The sequence below is a fragment of the Vombatus ursinus genome, unplaced genomic scaffold (genome assembly GCF_900497805.2).
Source record: "Vombatus ursinus unplaced genomic scaffold, bare-nosed wombat genome assembly UNPS02014832.1, whole genome shotgun sequence".
Classification (NCBI taxonomy): domain Eukaryota; kingdom Metazoa; phylum Chordata; class Mammalia; order Diprotodontia; family Vombatidae; genus Vombatus; species Vombatus ursinus.
The window spans coordinates 50,088,154-50,114,774 of NW_020954610.1; the positions used below are offsets into that span (position 1 = coordinate 50,088,154).

General features: G+C 34.1%; 1 protein-coding gene across 3 annotated transcripts in view; it reads left to right on the forward strand.

Annotated features, from left to right (window-relative positions):
• The window catches only part of ZC3H7A (zinc finger CCCH-type containing 7A), a 53,902-nt gene that overhangs the window by 18,598 nt on the left and 8,683 nt on the right, over positions 1 to 26,621 (forward strand). For 2 of the 3 annotated variants that reach the window (XM_027839323.1, XM_027839322.1), the window contains 17 exons: positions 738 to 777; positions 1,524 to 1,721; positions 3,062 to 3,220; positions 3,469 to 3,549; positions 3,644 to 3,679; positions 3,935 to 3,968; positions 4,444 to 4,727; positions 9,966 to 10,164; positions 11,539 to 11,603; positions 12,115 to 12,301; positions 18,774 to 18,935; positions 20,292 to 20,488; positions 20,744 to 20,844; positions 21,321 to 21,502; positions 21,925 to 22,001; positions 23,201 to 23,334; positions 23,782 to 23,887. In XM_027839323.1, coding sequence (XP_027695124.1) covers positions 738 to 777; positions 1,524 to 1,721; positions 3,062 to 3,220; positions 3,469 to 3,549; positions 3,644 to 3,679; positions 3,935 to 3,968; positions 4,444 to 4,727; positions 9,966 to 10,164; positions 11,539 to 11,603; positions 12,115 to 12,301; positions 18,774 to 18,935; positions 20,292 to 20,488; positions 20,744 to 20,844; positions 21,321 to 21,502; positions 21,925 to 22,001; positions 23,201 to 23,334; positions 23,782 to 23,887 — 2,242 coding nt within the window. The remainder of the gene's footprint in view (positions 1 to 737; positions 778 to 1,523; positions 1,722 to 3,061; positions 3,221 to 3,468; positions 3,550 to 3,643; positions 3,680 to 3,934; positions 3,969 to 4,443; positions 4,728 to 9,965; positions 10,165 to 11,538; positions 11,604 to 12,114; positions 12,302 to 18,773; positions 18,936 to 20,291; positions 20,489 to 20,743; positions 20,845 to 21,320; positions 21,503 to 21,924; positions 22,002 to 23,200; positions 23,335 to 23,781; positions 23,888 to 26,621) is intronic. The other variant, XM_027839324.1, reaches the window with a different exon arrangement.

Genomic DNA, 26,621 nt, shown 5'->3' on the forward strand with positions numbered 1-26,621 from the left:
ACATTATTGTTCTTTCCATTATTTGCTTTCTATACTCTCATGTCAGTTTCAAGTTGAAGTGTAGCCTGCCTTTCCTATTTTAGTGTTTAGAGTTAATCTTTTTGTACTTTCTAAAACATCGGATTGGAGAATATAAATATGCTCTAGTAACTCATGAAAAGTTTTACTGAATAAACTTTAATGAAAAAACTATTTTTGAAGTTATTTTCTTCATTTATTTTTTTTCACTTGCTAGAGCATAAGTCTTATATTCACATAATGATACTTGTCAAAAACATAGGCAGTTGAACTGTTCTTTGAAAGCCCCGAGATGAATAGACCATTATTAGCATAATGAATTATAGACTGATGGACTCTTACTTGTAGTCTTCTAAAGTTAAGATCTCAGACTTAGAACTTAATTTGAAAGCTGTTGCTGTCAAACATTGGATCAAATAAAATGGATGTATGATTTTATGCTGTCTTTAAAATTTTTCTTTACACTTTAAAAACTAGCCTTTTCTTTTAATAGTTGCTTTTGGTATAATTTGAGAGACACAAATTCTACATTCTTAGAGTTTTTGGCCATAGGTGTGAAATGTGAATGGTGATTGAAGAAAAAAATTCAGTGTAATTGTATTCTTAACATAGAAATAAGCTTAGTAACTTTAAAGTGAAATTGAAGACTAGCAAAATAAATGCTGGAATAGTCTGGTAATGAAACCTATGGGGAAATTAATTTTGTTTCTCTTTCTTAGGTCACCTTTGCCATACCGAGGAACACAGGAACAGTATGAGGTAACAGATGCTTTAAAGCTTTGAATTCAGTTTCATTGCTTTATCATTCAGTGTTGATGTGTGGTGATAATTTTTTTCATACCAAATACTTTTTTATTCCTATATTTCCTCCTTTCTAATGTATTATTTCTTTGTATGAAATCTTTGAAAACTAATTAAAGTTTGCCACATCTATCATTTCATTTCTTCCCTAAAGACAGCATTTTAAAATATCTTTTTGGAAGTAGAGAAGTATATTATTTTCCTTGTTTTATTCAGGTATAAACTGGGAAGTAAGTTGAGGGAGATGATAATAGGGAATAAGAGGGGAGGAAGGAGAGGCTCTCAAGGAAGGAGACTTAATAGTTAGAAAAAAGAAGAAAGCAGTGATGTAAGGGAGCCCAGTCCCTATACATACTGCCATGACAGTCTTGTTGATCCAAATGTGGACTTTTCTGTTTTTGACTGTTTTGATCCCTTTAAGTGCCACGCATTTTTTAGCTATAGGAGCTGTTCATAAGAATGTATCAGCACATCTAGATTAATAGACTCTTAAGGGCTCATTGCTAAACTTATAGTCTCATTATAAACCAGATCTACTTGTCCATGCTGCCATCAATAAATCACTCAGACAATCTCAATCTTATTGGTTGTTAATAAAGCTCCTGTAATAATTTTTGTATAAATGACCAATTTTGTTAAGTTGTGCCCCCTAAAATATTAATCATTACATAATATTGCCATTTACAATTTTATCCTTTTTTTAGGTGTTTTTATGGACACTTATAAGAAATCTCTTTAATGAAGGAAATGATATATATCAAGAATGTGACTGGAATGGCTCATTAAGTCAATATACAGAAGCTTTAAACATAGCTGATTATGCAAGGTCTGAAGAAATTGCAATTTCTAATGAAATATTAGAAAAGCTGCATATAAATCGTATTGCATGCTATTCAAATATGGTAAGTTGTTGAATTTTTCAAGGTGAGGAAAAAAACAGTCCTGTGGAAAGCTCATACAGTATAAAATGCTTTTAGAAGTAATACAGAATTATCAAAAGTAAGCCCATCTTTCCCATTTTCCTTATTTACTTTCTTCTCAAGGAAATCATACTAGCTTTTGTAGGTAAAGAAACTTAAAAAAAAGTTTTGGCCATAATTGTCTCTTAACTATTATTTCACTCTGGAAATGGTCCATATGTAAGGATTCTGAGGGTGTATTTGTATGGGGAGAAACATTATTAGAACATATTCTTAGCTCAGCATTGATTGTTTCATTTTGTAACTGATTGAGACTTCATTTAACTTAATGATCTGTTCGGTCAACTACCCTCGCATAGTTATCTTAGCACATCAACAAAGGTACCAGAAAAAAAAAACCAAGAACAATTAATCTTATAAACAATTATTCTCAAAATGTCACTATTTTGATATGTAGCTTCCCTTGTGTGCTTTTTAAAATTAACTAAATAATTGTTTAACTAGTTCTGTTACGCAGTGTATAGAGTGTTAGACTTGGAATAAGGAAGATATGAATTTGAATCTTGTCTTAGACATGTTCTACATGTGTGACCCTGGGGAAGTCATTTAACCTCTCTCTATTTCCTTATCAGTAAAATAGGATTAATAATAGCATCTCTCTAATAGGATTGTTTTGGGGATCACATGAGACAACATATATACGTAAAGCATTTTTCAAATCTTAAAGTAATACATAAATGCTAGTTATTAGCTAAACCATGAATTTTATAAAGAAATGTGACCGTATTTATTTTTTGGTGTTAATGGACACTGATCAGCAGATGAAGGATATCTAGTATAATGGGAAAAGCACTGAATTACAATATGAGGACCAGGATTCAAATTCTAACTGGTGCATTCTGCCTCTGTGATCCTACCTCAAGTCCCTTAACCTTTCTGGGTCTTAGTTTCCTCATCTATAAGTTGTGAGGAAGTTAAATTAGTTGACCTTTTAAGTACCTTCCAGCTTGAAATCTATGATTCTGTGTTTATTGCTGAAATAAATACTTAATGATTTTCTTGGCTTCATAAATAGATCAGCAAGTGGACCCATCATATTTGTTCTTTGTTTTGATATTCATTCCCTTCAAAGAATAAAAAAAAACTTTGAAAGAAAAAAAGCATGTGATAGATTTAGATATTTTTAAAATGTAAATATGTAGTTGGCTGACTTTTTAGTACTTAGTAATTTGGCATTTTATAAATTTAGTGTTTCATGAATATTTTGGTATTACATAAGTTCATTGTTAAATTTAAATGCTCTTTCTTTGCTTGTCACTTAGGGATTGAATGATAAAGTTCTCGAAGACTGTGATAAAGTTTTAAGCTTAAATCTTAATAATTGTAGAGCCCTGTATCGGAAAGCTAAAGCTTTAAGTGATTTAGGAAGATATAAAGAAGCTTATGATGCAATAGCAAAATGTTCTTTGGCAGTGCCTCAGGTATGGAATTTTTAAAAAATTTATTTGTTTATGTCAGAAAGATTCATTCCTCATAAAAGTGTTCATCACTTTAAGACTATGTGAATAATTCAAATGTTAAAGAGTTCATCCAGTTTTAGTTTGTTACAAGTATTAAAAAGCAAGCATATTGCTGGAAAATGGTTTCCAGTTACTTTTCATGTTTCTCATTATCTTGTGTTGTTTCCACTCCTTTTCTTTCTTTCTCAGTTTATCTCTTGTCTTTTCAGGATGAGTGTGTAATAAAACTAACTCAAGAACTAGCTCAGAAATTAGGATTTAAAATAAGGAAAGCATATGTCAGAGCAAAGGTAAGGTAGAGGATTGTACTTTTGATACCTTAGCTTTTATTTTCTAACTTTAAGTCAATTTTGTTTTAAATGTAGTATATTTAATTTCTTTCAGTTCTCAAATTCAATTCCGGGGGAAGTAGCAACTAAGGTAAAGTTAATATTTATTCCAAAAATTAAATGATAAAATTTTCCCTTAATTTGAAATAGCAATTAATATTTTCACCTGTGATATTTTTAGTGACTTTTTTTATAACACCCTATTCCACAATTTTGTTTTCCAATTGTTTTCTTATGACAATTTCATTAAATAATGCCCAATACCATACATTGTATGTAGAAAACACTTCAAGTAATGAATGAATACTCTTTAAAATATTAACATATTGTTTGATTTATTTTCCAGGGTTCAAAGAGCTCTGTAGAAGATATAGAGTTAGGTAAGCTTTGAGCTATTGTACCAAACTAAAAGGAACCATACATTTTACAAGTCATATGAATTACAAAGTATTACCAAATTAAATTGCTATGTTCATCCTTATCTGTAAGTGCCACAAAACTATATACATATATATATGCACACACAAAATGTCATAATCAGCTCTGTGCTACTAGGAGATAAAGAGAGTGATTGAAATCTGAGTTTTATCTTCTTTCTCTGACCTGACCCTCCTTTCAGTGGTGGTACTAGCAAACACTTAGCTCTATGTCCAAAATAGGTTATCCACAAATGAATTAATCAACCTTTGAATATATAAGAATCATCTTTTTAATTGTACTTTTCCTCCGTGTCATTCCATTTATCTTCTGGCACTTGTCTATTAGGATGAATGGTATATAATATTAGGAATATTTACTAATAAGTAGAAAATAAGATGAGAATAAAAAAAAAACTTGACTCTTTTACTATTACAGATTTATCAGATCTAAAGCAAGAAGCTGCTCCTGTTATTTCTCTACTTCCTCCCGACTTTGCTCCTGAATTATCAAATGAATTGGCTACAATTTCTATTACACCTTTAACTCCTGTTTTACCATTACCAATGGAAAAGAGTCCTCTGCCTTCTGCCATGTTGGCAAATGGGGGAAAGATTTCCTTTACTTTGCCTGAAACATATTTAGATGATGGAGATATTGTCCTTGGTGATGAAATAGATGAACTACTTGATTCTGCACCAGAAGTTGATGAAACTATTTTGGTAAATTTCAAAATTCTGCTTACCTTGTTTCTCTAAAGGTGGGATCAGTAACATTTTTTTTTGGCAATACAAATTAGCAAGAATCTGTACATTTTATAGGTTAAGCCTTAGGTTTCTTATCTTTAAAATAACTTCTCTTTAATAAAAATACTTGGATAATTTTAGCATTTTTAAACTTTTACAAAAAAAACACATTACCTATTATAGTCATGTTTTCAAGCCGTGTGATATTTGATGAGGTCCTACTGGTTGAAAAACAGTATGAATACTACTGAAAGCACAATTTTATTAGTAACACCCCATCAACCTCAATCAGAAGTGCCCAAGACAGGTTTGTAAATCTTAAACTTTTCATTTAAAACTTTTGCCTTTTTTCCTCCTTCCGTCTTCTGACATTCCACCATTTCTAATACTAATTGTCCTTTCATTCTTACCGCCTGACTCAATGAGGGAATTGGAATACCCTATTACCTTTTCCAGACTATCCCTCTACTACCATCACTTAGTACTCTTTCCTCCTTTTAGGTTCATTGTATTCAAATTTATCACCCAATTCAGATCCTGGTAGCCCTTATCTAATGACCTGCTCACAGTCTTTTCTTCCCACAATCCCTCTCTCATATTAGGGACTTCAACATATATTATGTTCCTTCAAATACCCTAACCTTCCAATTCCTTAGTATACTCAATTCTCATGACCTGCTGCCACCCACCTTAGCTACACACAGACAATTTACCTTTGATCTTGCCATCACCCACAAGTATTCCACTTTCATCTTTATAAACTGATATTCTTTTATCTGATTAAAATCTTTTATTATTCCATCTTTCCTTTGCCTTAACAATGCCTAATCCTGTTTGTCAAAATTATTGTGGTTTCTAGTCCTTTTACCTCTCATTCTTTCCCAGGCCCTCATTTCTGCACTGCCTATACTCTTCTTCCTTCTCTGTATCAACCCCTTGGTGAATCACTTCAACTCTATAGCATCCTCTACTTTAGACTGACTAGGTTCACTTTAAATATGTTACATAATCCCATCTGGGCCCTCAGTGCTGCAAGGCCATACTTTTAGACCTCTTTGATCAATTTGCTATCCTATTCATTTTTGGAAGCTGTTCTGAACATTCTTATCTCTCCTCAGTCTCCTCATAGCATTCCCTTTAACTACCCTCTCAGCTGAGGAACTCACCTCATACTTCACTAAAAAAGCTCCCTCTTTTTCCTCCTCCCTTATATCACATCACTCAGACATCTTCGCCCTGTCTCACATGAAGAGGTGGCTCTTTTCCTTGCCAATATTCTAAATCCACTAGGCAGCTGGGTGGCACAGTAGATAAAAATGCTTGTCCTGAAGTCAGGAAGACTTAAGTTCAAAAGCAGCTTCAGACACTTATTAGCTGTGTGACTCTTGGCAAGTCATGTGACTTCTGTTGGCCTCAATTTCCTCAACTGTTAAATGATAATAATAATAGCACTTACCTCCTAGGATTGTTGTGAGACTCCAATGCAATAATATTTGTAAAGCACTTTGCTGGATCTTCATTCAGGTTATGTCCACTAACTGTGATTTTCCCCTGAGGTTCTGTCCTGGTCCCACTTCTCTCCTCCCTCTATATCAAGGGGTCATAAGCTGGGGGTCCATAAATTAGTTTTTTTATTGTGAATCAGAAATATATTTCTTTATTCAATTCAACTCAACAGTTATTAAATTATATGCAAAGCATGACTCTAGGCACAAAGAATAGACAACATGATTCCTGCCCTTGAGAGGCTTAGATTCTACTGGCATTATAAAACATGTATACAAGTAAAGTCATGAACTAGTTTTTAAAAAATACTTTTGATTTCAATATAATAGATTTCCTTTATAATCCTATGTATTTTTTATTTTATGCATTTAAAAATATCATTCTGAGAAGGGACCCATAGACTTTACTAGACTGCCAAAGGAGTCTGTGATGCAAAAAAGGTTAAGAATTCCTCTTCTATTCCTTTTTTTTTTTTTTTTTTGGCGAGGTAATTGGGGTTAAGTGACTTGCCCAGACTCACACAGCTAGTCAGTGTTAAGTGTCTGAGGCTGGGTTTGAACTCAGGTCTTCTGACTCCAGGGCTGGTGCTCTATCCACTGCCCCTCTTCTATTTCTTTTTCCTTAGTGATCTCATTGACTCCTATGGTTCAGTCTCTATGAAGATGTTTCCCTTAGCTGTATATCCAGCCCTTTTCTCTCTCCTGAGCTAGTCTTGCATCTCTACCTGTCTTTTGGACATTTTTTTTGGACATTCAAATGTCCTCTTGGCTTTTCAAACTTAACGTGGCCCAAACAATGCATTATTTTTCTCCCCTAAACTTTCTCTTCATCATAGCTTGCCTGTTAGTTCTGAGGGTAAAAAACACTCTCATCCTCAATTCCTCACTTGCATGGACCCCACATGTCCAGTCAGTTAAATCTTTTCATTTGTACCTCCACAACATCTCTCATATTCTCCCATTCTCTCCACTGACATAGCCATTACCCTGGTTCAAATCCTCATCACCCCACTTCAAATCTCTCCCACTTCAATCCATCTTCCACTCAGCTGCCAGGGAGGTCTTAAAATGTAGGTCTGATCATGTTTCCATTACCATCTCATTCATAACCCTAGTAGATTTTTATTATCTCTAGGATCAAATATAAAATCCACTGCTTGGCATTTAAAGCTTTCTTGCTATTCCTTGACTATGACACTTCAATTTCCTGACTTCAAGTATTTTCACTCATCCTTCATGCCTAGAATGTCCTCCCTCCTCACTCCAACCTCTTGCTTTTTTCTGGCCTCTTTCAAGTGTAAGCTTAGCTACCAATTTCTATAAAAACCTTTCTAGATCTCGACTGCTACTGCCTTCCCTCTGAGATTATGTTCCATTTACACTGTACATATTATGTTTGTACATAGTAATTTATATATTGTCTACCCCATAGACTGTGAGTGCTTTGAAGATAGAGACTGTATTCTTGCCTTCTTTGTATTTCCAGGGCTTGGCTTATAGCTTAAAAAATGTTTAATGAAGAACTGTTGCTCATAACAAACTAACCAGGAAAGCAGCTCTTATCTCCAGAGTTCATGGTTTTATATGTATCCATATCATCTCATCTGCATTTATATGTTTTTTCTACTTATATTTCAAATGAACAAGGCCTTCTTAGTCTCTCTCATATATTAAAATTAAAAAACACGTGTGTCAGGGAAGGTTGCCATGGAGGCCTATTGGAAACAAAAAGAAAAATATCAAGCAATAGGTCTCTTGAGAATGGGAGTTTAAGGGTGTGTGTGTGTGTGTGTGTGTGTGTGTGTGTGCGTCTTGTTTTGTCTCTTTTTCCTAGAACCTCGTTACTTTCCAAACATTCTAGAAATAAATTGGGGATGGCAAACTATTTAGAATATAATCCCAAAGTGTAGCATTACAGGAATAAACCTAGAATCTCCATATAAAACACAGTTACAACTAAATCCATCTGAATGGATATTTTCCTCAAATGCAGCTTCTTTACATAAAGTTAGATTTTAGTGCTGCATGCTGTTAGTACTTCTGTGTCCTTATGGGCCTTCTTCAACTTCACAGAACTGTTCCCAGAAGACTTTTTTTCCCTCACATGAGCACTTTGGGGATATATAAAAAACCCTACGTAAATGTTATTGTTATTACAGACAAAAATGAATTTAACTTTTGGATAAAGTAACATTTGCATTCCATTAGATATTCCCATTAATCTTTTTTTATCTTGCCTGTAAATTTACTGATACTTTAAATCTGGATTTCAAAAGAAAACTCAAACTGGGTCATCTGATCTCTAGCTGTTATTCTTTGATTTAAGCTTTGAAGCATGCATGTATCCTTAATCTAATGACTTTGCTAAATGTTATGCTTTTTATATTCAGAATTATATGCTATAAAGTATATATAAGTACATAAATATAATAACACCAATAATTCCCTTTAAATACTCTTCTGATCTCCTTGGATAAAGTATTTCAGACTATTCTTGTGGAGAAGCTAGAGATAAATGAATTAGACAGTCATATAATTAGATGTATTCAGAAATGCTCCAATGGCAGGACTCAAAGAATAGTTGTTAATGGTTAGGTGTCAGGGTGACAGTGGGTCTCCATTGGACTACTCTGAGGATCTGTGCTTGGCCTTGTTCTGTTTTGTATTTTTTATTAATTACTTGTATTGCAGATGACAGAAAGTTGGATGAGATAGCAAACACATTGGATAATAAGACTTGGAATCCAAAAATATCTTGGCATCAGATGAAGTCTAATAAGATAAAATTAAATTAGTGAAAAGTGTAGAAACTTGCAGTTGGGTAGAGAAAAATAATTTCACACATACAAGATGGGGAAGGCATAGTTAGATAGCAGTTAAATATCTGGGGTTTTAGTGACCTGCATGCTCTATGGGTCAGCAGTATTTTGTGGCAGCCAAAAAAGTAAATGTAGTCTTATGCTGCATTAAGAAACTCCTAGGTTTCAAGAATAGGAAGATAATAGTATCAGTGTATTCAATCCTCATCAGGCCTCATCTGGAGTATTATGTTCAGTTTTGGGTTCAACAGTTTAAGAAAAACATTGATTAACTATATGTATGTGTATAGTTTAGTATTAGAGGATTGTTATATGTCTTTCTCATTCTTTTTTTTTGCTTCACATTATTTCACATGTACCCCAAAATTTCTACATATTTCTCATTTGTCATGCTTAATAGAGATATGGAGCTCTATCCATACACCACAGTCTAGTCATTTCCTTTTCGTTGTCTAGGAAATAAACAGGCTATAGATTAGTAGCTTTTCTGTTTAGATAAAGCAGCTTTAGACAGACTTTTCTTTGTAATTATATCCCTGGTATATATTTCTAATAGTGAGATTAGTAAGACAAATATGTGATCAGTTTGGTAACTCTTGTTCTATTACCAGGTTGATGCAAGTCAGTGCAATCTTTTTGTAGAGCAATGTATAGTATCTACTTTTCTCACAGCCTCATCACCATTGCGTTTTGTCATTTTTATTTGTTTTTGTCAATTTTATTGATGTTAAGTATTATTTCATGATAATTTAAATTTGCATTTCTTTGTTTTTGTGAGGGTGAACACTTTCATATGTTGTGTATCACATTTCAAACAGTTAAGTCTTAAGTATTTTTCTTTGTGGATACTTTGTAAAAATACTTTTTTTTTTTTTTGTTTTCTTCTTTAGACAGCCACAGTAGTCAGAGGATCCATTCCAACATCTAGTGTAACTCCTAGTATACCTTTTTCTGCACCTTTATTAGGAACGTGTGCAGGGTATGTTCCTGCATCTTCCTTTTCAGAAATGTATCCACAGCCTTTGACTTCATCATTGGAAGATTTTTGTTCTTCTTTAAATACATTTTCAATGAGTGACTCCAAAAGAGGTAAACATTTGAGTCACATTTGAAATATTTCAAGTTTGTTCAAAATAATGAAATTGTTGTTTGGTAGCTTTTTAAAAAAAGTTTTACTCTTGGTTAATAGGTACTAGGAAGACTTTATTATTCAATTTTAAAGTATAGAGACTTAGATTTAAGTTTTAAAGTTACTTTTGCTTGAAATGCTAATTTCCATTGTAATTATCTGAATTAAGTTATTATATAGCTAATATTTTGTTTTTGTCATTTCTGCCTCATTTCCCCAGAACAATTGATTCTGAAAAATGAATAAAATATAGAAGTGGTTTAATCATTTATGTATACTTATTTGAATTAATTAAAAATTACTTTAGTTTTAAATTTCATTTAAAGAAAAAGGGCAAGACAAACTCTAGAAAAATCAGACTAAAAGAAATAAAGAAAGATTTTTCACTTGTTTCGGAGAAGAAAATTTAAAAGGTTTTGTATTGTGTTTAGAAAAACAGTGAACTTTTAGATTTTTCTCTTCAAGCTAAAGACTCTTTATAGTGAGTTATATAAGTATTATATATACTATAGGCAATTTTATAAGTTGCTAAATTAGATATCACTAGTAGAGAGAAAAATTTGTTAAATGAAAGCAATGTATTTTAGACTTCATTTGTGGAAAGCCAGAAAGTGGTCAGCCATGGAATTCGCTGCTGTGGTGGCTGCTTATATTTTCAGGGGCCCACTCAGTCTTTGTCCTGACTGGGATTGTATGAATAATGAGTTGGAGCTGGAAGGAATTTTAAGGATCATCTCATCCAGTCCCCCCATTTTATAGGAGAAGAAACCAAGTACTTGCCTAGGTTACTATAAAAAGACCTGAGTTATAATATTTTTATATACATAAATACACTGTAAAATTAAACTGACCAGGTAACAGATCTTGGAGAAGATGAGAAAGGAAATAGGGCTTCATCATTAATGAGAGAAAGAAAAGGAAAGCAACCATGAACTTTGTGCATTCTTTATTACAAAATACACTTTCATGCTTAGTGGTTTTTAGAGAAGCACTCTTGTATTTTCCACCTTTGCCATTTTGGGATTGTAGTTCTTGATGATGTATTAGGTACATCTTATAGTTTTTGAAAGTATATCAATTACATCTGGAAATTGCTACTCATTCATAAACTATTGGCATGATTTTTACATGATTGGGTTCCAGAGGAAAGGTTATATTCATTAAAACAGGAAGATTTAATTACTTAGAAATCTGTAAAATTCAGTATGCCTTGGAATTAAGGTACAAAAAGGCAGGTGTGAAAAGAGATATCTGCACTGAATTACTAAATTACTGTGTTCTTTTGCATGACAGGAATAAAAAGTCCATTGAAGCTTTTTTATTGTTCTTTTTAGATCTGCCCACATCAACTTCTAGAGAGGGAGCACTACTTAACAACAGTAATTCTTCCATTTTACTTGTAAGTACATGTGTTTATTGGAGAAGAAAAGAAGGAGCTTAAGTAGTTGAATAAGTTATTAAACACACTGGAATTTGTTTCTGGTGTGTACAACAATGTGAAAATCATGTTCTTTGGGGATTTTGGTAGTAAACTCCCTTAAGTGAAGGATGGTCGTATCACACTGAATTATGTACTTTACTGAGCTGAATTGTTTAAGCATAAACTTTAAAGTATATAAACATTTTTTATTGACAGAAAATTCACTTTTTTTATTTTTCAAAGAGGATGAAAAAGTTAAATGAAGTAATTATTCTTTAAAAAAAAGAAACTGAAAAAACAGGCCCCTCGAAATGGGAGTTTGAAGTCTAATTTTAAAAGTTTAAGGGGCTGTGTAGTAGTCAGCATGAAGCATGAAGAAGTGCACTATTTATAGAGAATTTAGTTTATTTTAGTGTTGTTTTTTTTTACAGTGATATTGAAATAATAAGCAGGTGATAGTATATCCTTATATCCTTTATTTCTCTCACAGATGAATGGACCAGCTAGTTTGTTTGCTTCTGAGAGTTTCCTAGGAATTTCAAATCAACCTAGAAATGATTTTGGAAATGTTTTTAGTAGTGGGTCTCCTAAAGTATCTTCATCTGTAGCTGGAAGAAATCCACTTGAAGGATCTCATGAATTGCGGCAAGCATGTCAACTCTGTTTTATAAAATCAGGTAAGAATCAGACTATGGAAGACATTGTATTCCTTTAGATAAATTAAAATTTACTGTTGAAAACTGAGTTGATTTGATTAATATGTAGTAAAAAGTACTGAAACTGCTCTCTCCAAAGTTACCAATGACTCCTCAATTACCAAATTTAATGTCTTTTTCTCATTTCTCATTCTTCTTGACCTCCTTGCAACCTTTGATACTATTTTTTTCCTTGATGCATTTGTCTCTATATTTTTTGGGCACCACTCTCTCCTGGTTCTCCTCCTCACCTATCAGATTACTTCTTCTCAGTTTCCGTTGCTTGATTCTCATCCAAGTCAGGATCTCTAGCACTCAGTGCCTCACCTTGTTCTGTCATGGATTCTCTTTTTCCTCTATATTATTGCACTTGGTAATTTCATCAAGTCCCATGAATTTAATTACCATCTCTATGGTGATGATTCTCAAATCTACCTTTCCTGCCCCAGTCTCTCTACTGACCTCCAGTCTAGAATCTCCAACCTGCCTTTCAAACATCTCAAGTTGCATGTTTAGTACACATCTTAAACTTAACATGTCCAAAACAGAGCTTATTATTTTTCCCTCTAAATCTTCTTTCCCTCCTAACTTCCCTATTACTGTTGAGGGCAACATCATCCTTCAAATCCCTTAGGTTGGCAACCTAAGTGTCATCATTGATGCCTCACTATCTTCCCCATTTCCAATCTTTTGCCAAGGCTTGTTGATTTTACCTTTGCAACATCTCTCAACTATGCCCTCCTTTCTCCTCTGATACTGCTATCACTTTCTACATTCCCTCATCACCTCATGCCTGGACTATTACAATAGCCTTCTGGTGGATCTGCCTGTCTCAAGTCTCTCTACCCATTCTAGTCCATCCTCCATTCAGCCACCTAAGTGATTTTTCTAAAGCACAGGTCCAACCATGTCATACTCCCCCTACTCAGTAAACTCTAGTGGCTCCTCTTACCAAATACAAAATCCTCTGTTTGGCATTCAAAACATGGGTGCCACCTACTTCACAAACTCTTTGATTCAGTGATACTGCCCTCCTTGCTGTTCCATGAATAAGACATTCCATCTCTTGGCTATGAGCATTTTCTCTGGCTGTCCCCCATGCCCAGAATGCTCTCCTTCCTCAACTGTGCCTCTTAGCTTCCCCAGCTTCTTTCAAGTCCCTACTAAAATCCCATCTTCTACAGGAAGCCTTTCCCAACACTTCTTAATTCTAATGCTTTTCTCTTTTAATTATTTTCCTACTTTTCCTGAATATAGCTTGTTTGTACATATTTGTTTGCTTGTTTCCCCAGATATTAAGCTTCTTAAGGGCAGGGACTGTCTTTTGCCTCTTTGTATCTTGACCTTTTAGTTAATAAATATTTATTGATTGTATGTTTATTGATTGACTGTAGTATAATTTGGAATAGCTAGTAAACTTCACATAACATATGCTTGTTGTGTTCTTTCCAGTCAGTTCTAGGTAATCATTAGACTTTTTGACTGAAACAACAGTTATTTACTTTTATCTTATAGATCTCCTTTACTTTTTTTTTTACCAATTTACTCCAGTTTTGAGGTGCTAGTCATGAAAGTTACTGTTTTTATTTGATAAAATATATATGTGTATTTTAAAGAATTTAGTTTACTTAGACATTGTGAAAATATTTCCTATTTTGAAATTCTTTTTATTCTAGATCTGTCAATGATGCAGCATTTATTAAGTGTATCATGTCAGTCATGATATAGGTTTTAGGGAGGAAAGGACAAGAGTGAAACAGTCTTTGCTCTTGAAGAGTGTATATTCTCTCAGGAGAAGTGTGTACATATGTAAGTTCTGGGGCCTGTGATCAGGAAAGGCTTCAAAATATTTGAGCTGAAACTTGAAGGAAGGTTGTGATCCTAAGAGTTGGAAGTGAGGAAGGGATGCACTCCAGGTGTGGGAGAAAGGCTGTACAAAGGTATGGAAATGGGGGATGTATTGTTTGTAGCAAGGAGTCCATCTGGCTTGACCACAAAGTTCAGGAAGGGTAGCAATGGCTACAGCAAGGCTTGAAAGGTAGATTGAAGCAAGATTGTGAAGGTCTTTAAATACCAAACAGAGGACTTTATATTTGACACTAACGGCAATAGGGAGCCATTGGCATTGGTTTACTATCAGAGTTACGTGGTTAGACCAAAACTTTAAGAAATTCACTTTGGTAGCTCTGTGGAGGATGGATTGGAGTGGGAGAGACTTGAGGGAGAGAGACCACTTATGAAGTTGTTGCAGTAGTCTAGGTGAGAAGTGATGAGGTTCTGAACTTGGGTGGTGTCTTTGTGTGTAGAGAAAAGGGGATGAATGCAAGAGATATTGAGTAGGTAGAAGCAAAAATATTTGAAAACTGATTGTATATATAGCCTGGGAAATTAAAGATAATGTCAAGATTGTGAGTTTGGGTGACCAGAAAGATGGTAGAAGATAAAAAAAGTGAAATTTAGAAGATGGGTACAGTTTGGGGAAAAGATTTGAGTTGTTTTGGGCACGTTAGTTTTAGATGCTTATTAGAACATCTATAGTGTCTAATAGGTAGTTGGAGATGTGCAACTGAAGCTCAGGAGGGATACTTGGAGGGGTGTGTGTGTGTGTGTGTGTGTGTGTGTGTGTGTGTGTGTAAATCTTGGAGTCGTCTACATAGAGGTAATTAATTTCATGGAAGCTAATCAGAACACCAAGTGAATGAGTATAGAGACAAAAGAAAATAAAAGAGGGCTCAGGACAGACACATATAAGTGTATACCAAATATGTATGAAGTAAAACCAAGGTAATTGTAGGGGGCACTAGCAGCTAAAGGTGTGTGATCAGGGCAAGCTTTATGTAGAAGGCAGCACTTGAGTTGGGACTTGAAAGAAGCTAGGGATTCTAAGAGTTGGAGGTGAGGAAAGAGTGCGTTCCAGGAATGATGAGAAGCCTGCTATACAAAAGGACATGCCCACAGTGGGGTGTAATATGGATGATGATCTACTAAAGGGGATGTCAAAGGAGTAGTTAGGTGAAAGGAGAACCAAGAGAAGCAGTCATGAACATTCAGAGAAGAGAATATCTAGGAGGAGAAGATGGTCAGCAGGGCTGAATGCTGCAGATAGGTTGATATGGATGAAGATTGAAAAAAGGGTGTCAGATTTGGCATGTATAAAAAGAAAATGATGTCACCTGTTATTTTAAAATAAAAAATAACCTAAAAAGTGTATAGGAACTAAAGGGCAATCTTGGATATGCAACTGGTCTGTTGTCATAACTGCATTACATATTGCTTTGGGTTTTTTTCCCCTACTTTTTTCTGGAAAATGGTAATACAGTTATTGTCTTTCCTGGTTTGGAAGTTTTTATCACCAAGAAAAATATGGGTAGATGATAGATATTTCATTTTATTTGTCCCTTATTGTATTATATCAGGTGTATGAATTACTTGTTAATTTTTCATTTCATAGGATCATATATTTAGAACTAGAAGGGACCTGAAAGGCCATCTACATCTAGTCCAGCCTCCTTCATTTTACAGATGAGGAAACTGAGGCCCAGAAGAGGTTAAGTGACTTGCTGAAGTTCATATAGTAAGTGGTAGTGCAGGATTTATGGCTGGATCATGAAGTGATGATCAGCAAATTTACCTTGCTTAAAGAAGTGAATTTGAAGGGATGTAAGCATAATTTTAAAAATATGATAATTAATGTTCTATAATCCAGTCTACTTGAAAGAATTATTGGACCAAAATTGTGTATCAGACATTGTACAATAGACGTTGTACAAAATAAGACCCATATGTCCATAATCAAGTTTAAGACCTGTGTGCCCATTTTCAAATTTAATTTTTTTAATCATTTAACAAAAACCTATTTTTCTCCCTCCTCCCTCCTTCCCTCAACTCTCCTCCTAAAAAAACCCTTTGTAACAAATATGCATTGTCTAGTAAAACAAATTCCCACCATATCCCAAAAATATATGCCTCACTCTGCACCGTAATTCTTTGAAAACTCAGGAGGTGGGTGGTATATTTCATCTTGTTTCCTCTGGAATTGTTGTTGTTCACAATGTGCCCGTTTTCATATATTAGATCTCGTAAGGTTTAAACTCAGTCTCTGAAGTAAGCAAATGTGAAAAACACTCGTGTACTTTGCTGACAATCAGTTAAATGAGAGTTTTAACAATAGGTTGATCATGTCATGTGATTCACATATTTGGCAAGTTCTGGGAAAATATCAATAAAGTTTGGTTGAATTTGATTTGAATTCAGAATAGTTCATTTAAAGACATTACACTGGTATATCCATGTATTTTTTACCTTAGTCTAGGTAGTAAATCTTTTTGTAGGAATATTTTCTTATAGTTTACATTTTGGTTATGTTTTAATAGCATACTTCTCATACAATGCTTTGTATATTATGTTTAGGAATAATTTTAAAGTATCAGAATGTTGATGAATCGTTTACTTCATCTGTATGAATTTGAATTCTTTTGATCCAGTTCAGCAAACGTTGATTAACTGTTGATTGTGTACAATTCACTGTGCTGGGCCCTGGGCAGAAACACAAAGGTTAGATTAAGTTGGAGTCCCTGCCCTCATGGATCTTACCATCCACCAGGTGCTTGTGATATTATTTTGTATGATAGTTTTTCTACCGTATGTTTATTAATGGGTAAACAGCATTATGTGGATTCTATTGTGAATAATGATCATTACCAACTGGAGAAATCAGAAAATCAATTCTGACAGAGCTGGCATTTGGGTTGGGCTTCAAAAGAGTAGGGTTAGAAGTAAAAGACAGGGGTTCTTAACTTGGGGTCTGTGAATTTGTCCAAAAAATTGGTAATTGTATTTCAGTATAATTGATTTCCTTTGTAATCCTATGTGTTTTATTTTATGCATTTAAAAATATTATTCTGTGAAGGAGTTCCTGGGATTTACTAGACTGCTTAATGGAGCTTATGACACACAAAATGTTAACAACTCCTGCATTAGGCTGAGAGTGGAAGATTAAAAGAAAAGAACAGAGTCAGGAAAATGCAGGTTGTTTTGGGATGGATATTAGGTGTTTCAGTTTGACTGGACCATGGAAAGGAAGTAATATTAGAGAAGTATAAAAATTCAAGGTGCTATCAGATTGTAAGAAAATTTTAGATGCCAGGCCAAGAAACTTACACTTACTTGGCATGCAAGAAAGAAGGCATTGTAGAGATTTGAACTGAGGAGTTACATAACCAGATCAATACAAAAAGTAGATAAGGAGAAAAATCCTTAGGATGGGCTAAGAAAGCCTGTTTGTGAAAGAAAAGCATAAACAGTGGGTAGAGAAGTGGGAGACTCCTGATAGAGAATATTTCATACACAGCCTAACTCAACTCATTGGTTTTTTGTAACAGTTTTTCTTCATTCAGAGGGATAGTTCACTGATTTGGGGGGATATCTGGAAACAAAAGATGTTATTTAACCTCAATTTTTTGGAAGAGTAAGCAGATAAACATCAGAGTGGCAGCACCTTCCAGATTAGGGGTCCTGCTTCCTACCTCACTCCCTACCATGATCCATGTGTCACCTGTGCTTAGCATATACTAAGCATTTAATAAATGCCTTTTTCATTCATTCAGTAAAGAACCCCAGGTGTTGATGATGGGGCTAATTTATTTTTAGCCTTAGTACGTATCCTGTGAAAGAGAACATACGAAGTGAAATATGCCTCCCCAAGCTTCCAGAGGGAAAAGTGAGTCAAAGCTTGGTTGGGGATGAAGTAGAAGGAGCCATGTGGTACCAAAATTTAACAGGTAGAAAACTGACAAGTACACAACAATATATTTAGGAAACAGGATTCCAATTAAGTGTAGAGGATGATTGATTCCAAGCAATCAGGGGAACATATTTAGGAAGTTTTATGAATGCTTTCTTGTGTCGTTGGTCTAAGGCTTTATTTTGTCAAAAAGTACAAGAAAATACTTAGCTGTCTCTAAAAAAGTATTGAAAATAAAACAAAAAATGTAAGCTATCCTTGTTTAAAAGATTCTGTGGGCAATTCAGGGTTTTGTATCTTAAGAAAAGCAATGTAGTTGGAGAAAATTAAAAGGATGGTGTAAATAATCAGTGAGATGGTGGTGCTGTTGTATGAGGGCAGACTTGGATTCTTGGATAACAGATTGATCTTGAGCTTTCTCCTCTTCACGTTTAAATTGTTGAGTATTGTAAAACACGAACATTTTAATTAGTTCTTTCCTTATATGGAAGGTGGAATGATGTTGAAAGGTGTCTTGTGTAATCTGACATTTATTACAGTTACACTTTAGTTTGAGAGCTGCTTTTTAAAATTTCCATTTAGGAGTATTAAAGATAATTTGGGTATTTTCAGTGGAATTTAACAGTTGATATGAATTCTATCTTTATGTCAGTTTGTGATTGTAACTAGCTTAAACCATTTAAAATCTTATATTTCTCTTTGTTTCTTTAGGTCCTAAATTAATGGATTATACCTACCTTCATACTTTAGATCATAAATGTAAGAAAGACATTTTAATTGGTAGAATAAAGAATGTTGAAGATAAATCATGGAAAAAAATACGTCCACGACCAACAAAGACAAATTATGAAGGGCCTTATTATATATGTAAAGGTATTTTATTATGTTGTTATTATTATTATTCATTGGGTTGGAAAAAAATAAGTGTTCAGTTATTGATGAAAAATATATTATATTTCAGAGTAAGCAACCCAGATATTTTGATTACACTGTTAATCAGCAAAAAGAGAAATAAAAATATTTGTGAGGTAGTGCAGTGGATAGAGCACCAGGTTCAGAATCAGGAAGACCTGAGTCCAAATTTGGCCTCATCTACTCACTAGCTATGTGATCCTGAGCAAGTCACTTAATCTGTCTGCCTCAGTGTTCTCAACTGTAAACTGGGAATAATAATAGCATTTACCTCCCAGGATTGTTGCAGGAATCAAATGAGATAATAATTGTAAAGAACTTTTTTAAACTTCCAGCCCTCTGTAAGTGCTAGAGAGTATTATTATTACTACTACTACTAATTATTATTATACTACCCATTATTTGGTGGCAGAGAATCACCTTTGTCGCTATTTTAAAGTTAGTAACTAGAGCAAGTTATTTGGAGTGGGTTTTTACTATTTCTTTTACTATATTTGCCATGTTGTTTAGGTTCTCTTATATGTGTTTTATAGTCCATATATGTTAACTGAGTCCTAATCTACTTCAAGAAGTATCTTGGAGGAACTGAGTGTGGTAGCACATGGCTGTAATCCCAGTTATTGATGAGGCTAATGCTAGTGAACTAGTGATGCTAGTCTTGAGCTCAGGAGTTTTGAGTTTCAGTGAACTAAGCCAATCAGCTGTCTGCAGTAAGTTGAGCATAGTAAGCCCCAAGGAGTGGGAGAGCTACCAGATTGTCTTAGGAAGGGAGTACCAGCCTGGGTCAGTCACAGAGCAGTTCATGGGACTGAGCCTAGGAGTAAGGCCCTTGCATTTCCGTCCAGTATGAGATAGGGAAACCCAGTTCTTAATCAATCAATCAATCAATCAGACTATCTCAGTCTTGTTGCCTCTGACTGGAGCTAAGCTGAATAACATCAGTGAAATGCTTGAGATATTGGTGAAACTTAGTAGCTTTGAGAACTTTGTTGTCCAGTGTTTAGAGATAAACACTCCTTTTAGAGTTTAAAAGCTTTCTTCCATGACATAAACATGTAAAATTGTGTTTAACATATTTTAAAAGTAAAAACTTGATTGTATTATGGATAGCATTTCTTTAAACTTGTTAATGTCATGCTTATGAAATGTCGGGTGTATGTGTATGTGGGTTTAAACTGTATCTGGACTATTCTACAAAGTAAAAAGGATGATGGTGTTGTATTAGAGGTTTGTCCTAATATGCTAAACTATTATAAATTGTTTTTTTTAACTGTCAAAATGCCTTAAGCTCTTACAATTTAATGTTTTTAATCGTAGATGTTGCTGCTGAGGAAGAGTGTAGATATCCAGGTCACTGCACTTTTGCCTATTGCCAAGAAGAGATTGATGTGTGGACATTGGAACGAAAAGGTGCATTTAGTCGAGAGTCTCTTTTTGGTGGCAGTGGAAAGATAAACTTCACAGTGTTCAAACTTCTTCAAGAACATCATGGAGAATTTATATTCCTTTGTGAGGTACATTTTCCAAGTTTTTCTTCTGCTGCAAAATTTTGATGAGGCTTTTTGGCAATCATCAGTTTAAATGTACATTTTCTTTGAAAGCTTTTATAAAATTGAATCTTTTAAAAAAACTTAGTTTGAATGGAAAAATTAGTGAATGTCAACAGTGGGTCATTGGAAATACTGTGATGATAAAATAAAAATTCTAGTTAGGGAATTTTTATTTTAGATATTGTCTTTATAATAAACCCTACTTCTTGTCTGTTCCAGAAATGTTTTGATCATAAGCCCCGAATAATAAGCAGGAGAAATAAAGATATTTCTTCTTCTTGTTCTCACCCGGTTACAAAGCATGAATTTGAGGACAACAAGTATGTTGGCATTTTTTCTTCTCATTTCTGTCATGGAAAAGTAGAAAGTACATAAAGTTTCTTTCTCAATACCAAATAGAAGCAGTGGTATTGTCATGCTATTGTGTTCTTTGTTGGTATTATTTTGAAGAGTAGTCCGTAGAAAGGAATTTTTTAGTGGCCTTTCCAGGTGAAGAAAAAATTAAATTGATATTTCACTAATGTGGAAGAATCTTGTTATAAGTGCATGAAGTTGAATATACCATAGATCAGATCATATTCTTTAACCTAACTATTACATATAATAAAAGCATTATATGACATAGATTGCTTATTATTAAGGGGTTCCATCAGACGGTTATTTTTAAGTTTACTTTTTGTTTTTATAATGACTTAAATACATTCTCAATAGAGACCTTTGATGTTGCTTGTGATTCATTTTTGAAACAAAAATACTTTTGCATAAAATTGAAATATTGCCTTCCTTTTCTCATTAGGTGCCTCGTTCACATTTTACGAGAAACTTCAGTCAAGTATTCTAAAATCCGTGCTTTCCATAGTCAGTGTCAACTTGATCTGTGTCGGCATGAAGTTCGCTATGGCTGCTTAAGGGAAGATGAGTGTTACTATGCTCATAGCCTTGTAGAATTAAAAGTCTGGATAATACAAAAGGAAACAGGTGTGTGAGAATTGAAAGTGTGCTTCACCAGAAATAGTAAGGCCATCTTATAAAGCATTATGTGAACATCTGTATAACTGTATTAAAATTTAAGAACTGTAGAAGCTGTCATTTTGGGAAATTATACTGTTGAGTTACCTTTTAAGAAAATATGCATTGAGTCTAATTTAAAGTTGTTGCTACAAATGAGCTTGGTATGAATTTCTTAGGAGGAAAGGTTTCTTAGGAATTCAGAACGATTGTTTGCTGAATTTTTTTCCCCCAAATACAGTACTACCTTGTTCGTTAAACATTAAATGAGGAAGTAAATATAAATGAGCACATATGAGCATATGTAAACATTGGTTGACATTTTTGAGTTTCTGCAAATAAGTGGAAGTTATTATGGGAATAATTAAAATAAAGGCTTTTGTACTTCCTAGGTATAACACATGATGCCATTGCTCAAGAATCTAAGCAATATTGGCAAAACATGGAAGCAAAAGCACATGGAGCACAGGTATTTCCATTTGAATACTCTGCATTTGATATCCCATTTGGGACTAATATGAGAGAAATCACTTGTTAAATTGATTTCAATATAGTTTAGATGCTAGAGTGGAAAGAGCATTATGGGCTCTGGAGTTGGAGGACCTGGGTTCATTTGCCTCTTCTGATGCTTACTACATGTGTGACCTTGGGCAGTGAATGAATGCATGAAAAATCATTTCTCAGCACTTAAAATGTGCTATAATAAGCACTGGAGATACAAACACATGTAAGAAAGGCAGTCCCTTGGGGAAGAACATTTATAGGAGAGCTAGAGTTGGAAAGTGGGCAACAAGTTGGACTTGTGTGTTAGGAAGGAGGACTGCAGGCAGTAAACACTTAACCTCTCTGGCCCACAGTTTCGTCATTTGTAAAATGATGTAGCCGGACAAGATGGCTGTGAGTACTAGCTCTAGAATTCTAGCTCTGGAGCTATGATGACATGATCCTATGTGTGGTAACTGACATTCTGTTTAATATTCAAGTCAAGTCAAAAAATTCATGTGGAAAAAGGATGCTTTTCGTTCATTCCCACCCAGAGTATTTCTTGAGCATCTGCTTCTGTTTGTTGCATTGGTAGTTACTGCATTAGTTGTATTTCCTGATAAATGGCAATGCATCTTCTGTTTCTCAGAGAGGTGGGTAAGGGTTGTGTTTGTGGTTACTTGTAAAGAAATACATTTTACTTTGTAAGAGAGGCAGCTGGTGGCGCAGTGGATAGATTGCTGGACTTGGAGTCAGGAAGACCTAGATAAAATCCAGTCTCTGATACTTAGTAGCTGTATGGCCTTGGGCAAGTCAAATAACCTCTGTCTCAATTTCTTCAATTGTAAAATGTATATAATAGCACTTACCTCTCAAAGTTGTTGTTAAGATCAAATGAAATAATATTTATAAAGTGCTCAGCACAATGTCTGGCATATAGTAGGTGCTATATAAATACTAGCCATTTTTATTGTTGTTATTACTGTTATTACTATAATACAGAGGATTGCCCTAAATGTTTTTCTTTATTTTAGGGTGAGTTATAGATGTTATCAGTGTTATTAAAAACAGACATATTATTTAGTTTGGATATATAGTGGTACCTTTTTGATTTGGGAAAAAGTTCTTCTAATTTCCCTATAATTTATCTTTTGTTTTTCTATAATTTTTTTTTTCTTATTTAAGGTATCGGGAAATCAAATAAAATATGGATCTCTTAATTTAAAGATAAAGTTTGTATGTGCCCAGTGTTTGAGAAACGGTCAAGTCATCGAACCAGATAAAAACAGAAAATACTGTAGTGCTAAAGCAGGGCATTCGTAAGTAACATGTACAAAACAAATTTAGTTTTATTATTATCCACTTTATAGGTTGGAAGATATGTTGTTAAGAAATTATGAGAGCTACAACATAGAAAGAAAAGTTAAAGTATGAAAAAGGGCAAGGGGAAAGTAAATAATTTAGGAAGTCAGTAGTAAAGAATTAATTTTTAGGATTGTCACTTTAAAATTCTTAAATTTGATTTTGTGACTAAATTTTGATTTTCCTTTAATTTTAAATGCTCAACAACAAAAGTTTTCATGTAAATATCAATATAAAGTGAGGTATTATTTCTAACATTGTGAAATGTCACTTATTATATAGGGTTAAGCAAAATAAATAAATAAAATCTCTGATGGCCCTTGAGGTACAAACTTTGTATCTATTCCTATATGTTGTACCTATTGCCAGTGTGTCTTTGCTTTTCTGAACTCCATTTTTCTTAGGTGGACCAAAGATCGTCGAGCGATGAGAGTGATGTCTAATGAACGTAAGAAGTGGATGAACATCCGTCCTCTTCCCACAAAGAAACAAATGCCTTTACAGTTTGATGTACATACGTAATTTTTAAGCCACTTTTTTTTATTAGGCACCTCAAATAATTGCAAAATGACATTAATTTGAGGGAAACTCAAACCTTTTAAATAGTAGTCTTTATTAGTGAACTACAGTGAAATTAAAAAACTAACATTACTTGATGTTATTCCTTTTTGATATTTATAATATTCAATAATGTCTTTAAATAATGTCTTAAATATTATTTAATTAGTTTACTTAATTTATTAAGTAGTCAAATACTTGACTATGTATTTGGTAACAGTCAAGACACTGACTCAAAAATTAGCTTGGTTAGTGAGCTACAAAGAACTTGTCAGACAAGATGTGTATAAGAACATTTTGTTTACTTTATGGAGAGGCAGCATAGTATGTGCAGGGCTGGCCTTGGAGTCAGGTAGACTTGGTTAAAGTTCTGTCTTTGTTGCACACTGTCTGTGTGAGCATGAGCAAGTCACTTAAGCTCTTAGTTCCCTAGGCAACTGATATTACGGATTCAGGCCTATCCCCTTCTTTCTCCACCCCACCCCCCATTAAAAAAAATTCCAATTATTCAAAAAACAATTTTTTGAGAGGGATAATTCAGAGGCAACATAGTGTAGAGGCTAGAGAACTGGGCTTGAGAGTCAAAATGTCTACTTTGTGTCCCAGTTGGCTATTTATGACTGAAGAAGCTGCCAATCTGCAGCACTGGTAGAGAATTTCTTCACTGTGAGTTCCCTATAACAATGAAATCGCAGGTCTGGTTCCCTTCCCTTCCCCCCCTTTTGGTGGGGACCAAAGAAAGATAGACAGAAAGAGATATCAGAGTCGTAGAGGCAAAGTTATCAGAAAGCCTTCCCTTTAACCATGGTTAACTTTAAAGGAATTGCTTATATATTCTGAATCATGTTTCTCACCTGGAGGCAATGGATACTTGCTTAGAGATACCTCGCTGTAGGACTTTGAAATTTTATCCTTTTTGTTTTGTGGAGTTTTTATTAATACCAGAAACATAGTTATCTAAAACTATTATAATTTAAAAAAAAAACCAGATTGACCTAAATAGAGCTGGGTTAATATTTCATTCAGATTATTGCTAATGTCCCTTTCAACCTAAAAACAACTTTAAGCTCTTATTCTTTGTGGTTTTAATTCACCAATGCTGTATCTTTTAGACAAGAACTCTTTGTCTTTAAGATAGTCAAAATGTTTTTTAGCAATATATATTTTCAGAATCAGATTTCAAGTATTGTTGATGATTAAATTACTGACTCCATGCAACTTTGGCTATTGAGTTGTATGTTTTTTAATCTAACAAGATTAGGCATGATCCAGTTTTGTCACAATCTGTGTAGTTTGCAAAAGAATTTCTAGTAATAAGAGAGGAGTACTGTCTGTGGGAAGAGAGCATGAGAAAATATATTGTGGAGTAAGCTGATATCTCTAGAATTGTAGTTTCATAGCTTACATTTGAAAGGGAACTTTGAAATCATCTAGTCCAACACCTTCATTTTATAAATAAGGAATATGAGGCAAACTGAACCTCAGAAAGGATAGAGGACTTGCCTAATATCAGGCAGATTTTAAGCGGTGCACCTGCACTTGGTATTTGAACCCAGGTCTTCTGACTCCAAATGTAATGCCTTTTTTATGGCACCATGCTGTGTACAATTCTTAATATACTGGGACAATAGCAAGAGTCTTTCACACAGTACAGATGAACTAGAGATGCTGTTAGCAAATTAAGTTGTAGTCTTTGTTTAAGTAGGCAATAGATGTTGAAAGAGATATAAACTGATTTTTCATTGTTTTATAGGAGTTGGCAGTTCTGTAAAATTTATACTTTGCAAAGTATGATATAAATCAGTTTAGATTTTTATTGAGTTTTTTTGGGTGTTTTGCTTAGAACCATTCTATGCCTATAGACATCCAATGAATGACTGCTGAATTAATGAACATTGCCAGTTTACTTAGAATGATAGGAAAAACCCTAAACATTTGCCTGTGCTTAAAAGATAACGCTAAGGCAAAAAATAGTGGTTTAATTGGACTCATAACTGTCCCAAGTTCCTGTGACAGCTAATTGGATGAACTCCTTACCCTTCATTTTAGGAAAGATGTTCCCTCATCCAACATTTATTGCTAATCTTTCCTTCTACAATAAACAGACAGTTTACCATCCCTATTGGACTAGAAATAGTTGTGTGTGTGTGTGTGTGTGTGTGTGTGTGTGTGTGTGTGTGTACACTGCACCAATGTATATATGTATGTAAATTTAGAAAATAATTATATACATATGTGTATATATGTATACGCACAAATTATGGTGAAAGTACATCATAGTTCAAAGTCTAATCCTTTTGTGAGTACATTTTGGTATATTAGGCAGATACATCTGTTATTTAGAGGTTGTAGAATTGAAGGTCTTATCATCAGATGTTAAATGCACACTTGTGTTTGTTACCATGTGTCTATCTTCAGATAGATACAAACCTATAGCAGGATGTGTTGAAAGGCAGTTTATATTTAGTTGTACTCTGTTGTACGTGGGCATGAAATTCATGTACTTGTTTTCTCCTATACTATGGGGCTTGTTTGTTTTCAGCCCATAGTCTTTGAGGTCATTAGGTTTGTTAGTAACCAGTCTATATTTTTCAATGACAGAAATGTGGCAAATAATTCCTTATCTTCCTGAAGGCAGGAGATTGAACTTATTGCTCGAGGGTTTTTCCAGCTCTGATATCTACTT